Source organism: Sceloporus undulatus, chromosome 2 (assembly GCF_019175285.1).
Source record: "Sceloporus undulatus isolate JIND9_A2432 ecotype Alabama chromosome 2, SceUnd_v1.1, whole genome shotgun sequence".
In the NCBI taxonomy this organism is placed as follows: domain Eukaryota; kingdom Metazoa; phylum Chordata; class Lepidosauria; order Squamata; family Phrynosomatidae; genus Sceloporus; species Sceloporus undulatus.
In genome coordinates this window covers 3930137-3934303 of record NC_056523.1, presented here as the reverse complement: position 1 = coordinate 3934303, position 4167 = coordinate 3930137, and the positions used below count along the sequence as shown (strand labels likewise).

Here is a 4167-nt window from a genome sequence, read left to right as displayed (position 1 = left end):
TCTTGCCAAGAAAACGCCATGAAACTCCAGGGTTGCCAAAGGTCAGAAACAACTTGAAGGCACATAACAACAAAGAGACACTCGGAATTTTGGATAGCGAGTGTTCATCCGTACCTTGCAAGAGGGCTCTTCCATCACCCTTCTGCTTGACTATTCCCCATTGTGGACTCTGCCTGGGGCCCAACGGAGCCTTCTCAGCCACAGAGAATTCAGAGTGGACTTCTACCAAGGGATTCTTGACCTGAAACAGCAATCAGGATTCAAGACATGGAATTTGGAGAAGGATAAGAAAATGGCAAAAGCCTTTGGGGAAGGGGTTTAGGCCTGCGTGGTATGAGACATCTACACACAACCAAACCAGGAATGCCAGCCCTCATAAACCCATCTTGAAAAAGTTGCATACAAAAGAAGAGCTCAAAAAGGTGGGATATAATATAACATATACTATATACGCTATAAAGTATAGGCGTGCACCCCATTAAGATTAGCAGAGGTCACCCCTCCTCAAGTTTTCAAGGTTGCGGATCTCAGATTAACGAATTAGGAGGGGTGACTGTAGTAACACTTATGTTTATACTTGGAATATGTCTATTGTGAATGCTGAAACACAAACAATTCCATGGAGCCCACAGCAAGAGCATTTGGAAAACCCTTTGACCATATAATGGAAGTCTTCTGCCAATTTGTAACATTTCATATACATATGTTACCCCAAGATTTGGCCCCTTGATCTCTCCCATGCTTGATACAACATTAATCAAGAAGCACTGGGTTGGGGGATCTGGATCTGACCCCAATGTGGAAACTGAATAGGTTGGCAAATCTTAGACTGGCAAGAGCTAAAACTAGCAAAAGGGAGTAGGGCACCAACCTTGATGGGATTCACTGAATCCCCAGGATAATCCTATTGTGTATGCGGAGGGAGACAATGGATTTGGCTAGGCAAGGTGAAGGGCTGTAATCAGACAAACTACAGAGGCAACCTAATCCCTTTGTCCCAAGGAATGCAAATGAATCACCTACCCACTTGTGCTATTCTTTCCAACCTGGGAAACCATTTACAGTGTGACCATGCTATAGGCGGGCACCCCATACGCAGCTTCCTGTTTACGTGAAAGCTGCGGGATGGGAGAAAGATGGCGCACGCGCCCGTGGTACACACGCTCTCCCACACCGCAAACATGAGCCCCATGGGACCACTATATTAACTTTTTAGCTTTGGAGGTTTTGCCCTCAAAACAATATAAACATCAGGTCCAACTGAATGTTCAGTGGCTCAGTCTAGTTGCAGGCAGACGCTCTGTCGGTTTACTTGCACTTGTGCACCTAACTACTATCATCTTTGTTTCCTAGTTCTTGTGTGTGAGCATAGTAGCTTGTGTGTTTATGTGTGTGCATTTTGATTATTCCCCTTTAATAAAACTTATTTGAACTGCTTCTGGAATTCTGAGATTTCAAACCTAGTATACTTGTGCTGTATCCCAAAGGCCGCTGTTACCCAGCTGAATCAAATCGCTCCTTTGGGCTAATTACCAAATTGCCCTAAAAGCATAGGAAATGTGGGTTTCTGCCCTGGACCCCTGTAATTATACGTACTTGTGTGTATTTGAGGAACTGCGACAAACATATAAGAAAGAAAAATAAAAATCTACTGCTACTTTATAGATACCTGTACATTCTGTGACCACAACACTGTTGTTGGTAATTTGTTATGTTTCCTTTGGAATGAAAATAACATGGTGACTGTGATTCCACTCCATCACAAAGAGGGTCCTCTGTACAAGGACGTAGCCAAGGGGGTGGGTTCTTTGGGTCCGGACCCCCCCCTTCCATTAGATAAAATGAATGGTAAGTGCTGCCACACTGCCCCACCCAAGCCCCAATATAATGGTGGCACTTAGTCTGGACCCTCCTCTTCCCAAAATCCTGGCTACATCCCTGCTCTGTATGCTGTACCTTATCAAAGCCAAATCAGGGGGCAGCACACTTCAGCCTTTGCCCCTTGAAATAACCAGAGGCTAAACAAAAGGCAACCTAGAGCCAGACCCTGCTCACCTTTGCTCCATGAGGAAACACTCTCACCTGGTTCTCTTTCTGCTTCTTCTCTGCCTCTGCCTGACTAAGAAGGAAACCCTCTGCCAGGGCCACCGCCTGGGAACAGGTCTTTACCCCACATTCCTTGACCCAGTTCTTCATATCTGGGGGGCAAGATGGTCAGGAACTGCTCCAAGATCACCAGGTCCAGGATCTCATTTTTGGTGTGTTGCTCTGGCTTCAGCCATTGGCGGCAGAGATGGTGGAGTTGGCTGCAAACTTCCCGGGGCCCATCGCCCTCTTCGTAGGAGAACTGGCTGAAGCGCTGGTGCTGCATGTCTGAACTGGCCAGGCCCTCACCCAGGGACCTCTGGACCGTCCTCTCCCAGAATCCCCCAGTATCCTCTGCAATGAGGCCATCAGCGGCTCTTCCTCCTTCAGGACCAACTGAGTCTGGGTCATCCATCTGTGTTTTATTGCATCAATGAAGCCACAAACAGGATCAAACTTATTCTTCCTCCATCCATCTCAGGGCAAAGATGTCAAAGATGCTCTGCTTAAACACCCTGTAAAGCTAATACATTGTTGCATTAGTATAGATAGTAGCAGGTTATTTACAGATCACCATCAAATTATATTGTTGTGATAAGAATTAATACCTTAGTATGAGTATCCTGCCTAGAGGTACCAGATCCTGTCTGATCTTGTAAGTTAAGCAGAGTCAGCCCTGGTTAGTACTTGGATGGGAGATCACCAACCAATACCAAGTGCTTGTAGACTGTATTTCAGTGGAAGGATCTGGCAAAACCATCTCTCATTACCCCCTGGCTAATAAAACCATACAAAACCATACATGGGGTCACCATACACTACTTAAAGGCACACACATACACACAGGGAAAAAGGAATTTGTGGAGGCCTCCAATAGCAAACAGGTCTCTGCCCTGAAGGAAAGGCAGTTTCAGTTCTTTCACCTGAAAGCCAGTATCAATAGCATGGAAAGCATCAATGAACTGAAAATCAAATCGATTGAGATGAGAGAGATCAAGAATTATAGACCTATCTTGTTGATTACAAAATTTTTGTAACAATATTATCAGAAAGCCTTAAAAGGGTGTTAAAAGATTGGATTTATGAGGACCAAGCAAGATTTTTTCCAAATAGAAATATAAAAGAAAATATAAGAACTGCATTAAATATTATTGAATATGGTGGCTAGACACACTGAAAAAGTGTTCAGTTACATCAAATAAAAATCCATGAAAGAATTAATGATAAAGTGAATTTGGGAAGTAACTGCTTAAAATGGATTAACAGTCTCTACAAAAAGCACATAAAATTATAGTGAATGGGGAGAAAACCTTGCTATTCTTCTGTCTCTGGGATAGGCCTGGGGGAGCTTTATTCAGGGATACAGAGATACCATGTGGTCATATAGCACCAGTACGATAACCATCAGAATTCTTGTTGTTCTTGTGAACGGAGACAAACCGGCGATCTTAAAGGAAGTATCTTTTGTGTTGCTAATAGACATAAAAGTACATATCCTGGACTATTATTTTTTAATATATTTCCCTGAATCCACATGGTCAGAACTCGGAGTGACCCTGGATTCCTGATGGCAGGTGGTTGGACTGGATGGCCCTTGTGGTCTCTTCCAACATTACGATTCATGATGTTTATCACAGCTCTTAAAGAGCGACTATTCCAGTGTGACTCCTCTAGGCAGCCTCCTGTTGCATGCTGGGATTGGCAGTTTTAAGGCGTGAACTCTCTGCCTGAGCATTCTAAATAACCCTCCTAAAAACTGCCAATCCCAGCATGCAAACAGGAGGCCCGCTAGAGGAGTCACACTGGAATAGTACCACTTTACAGAGCATAGTGTGATAACCATCTAGATCTATGACCCAGATTCCCTTTTGTGTGGGAAGGAAGGAGGGGGAAGGAAATGCTTTGGGGGTCGATTGGAGCCCCCCCCCCCCCCCCCCCCCCCCCCCCCCCCCCCCCCCCCCCCCCCGGGCCCCCCCCCCCCCCCCCCCCCCCCCCCCCCCCTCCCCCCCCCCCCCCCCCCCCCCCCCCCCCCCCCCCCGCCCCCCCTGCTTCTTCTCTTTTCCCTGGAAAGAAGGAAACCTT

At 45.9% G+C, this 4167-nt stretch overlaps 1 protein-coding gene across 4 annotated transcripts in view; it reads right to left on the bottom strand.

The window, feature by feature from the left end:
* LOC121922974 (zinc finger protein OZF-like) overlaps nt 1-4167 on the bottom strand; it is a 109687-nt gene that overhangs the window by 16725 nt on the left and 88795 nt on the right. Inside the window, exon 1 of one of the 4 annotated variants that reach the window (XM_042452993.1) lies at nt 2056-2755. The exons of 2 other annotated variants lie outside the window; for them this stretch is intronic. In XM_042452993.1, coding sequence (XP_042308927.1) covers nt 2056-2196 — 141 coding nt within the window. In that variant the 5' untranslated portion in view covers nt 2197-2755. Of the gene's footprint in view, nt 1-2055; nt 2756-4167 lie in introns of those variants that run through there. One more of the 4 variants, XM_042452995.1, reaches the window with a different exon arrangement.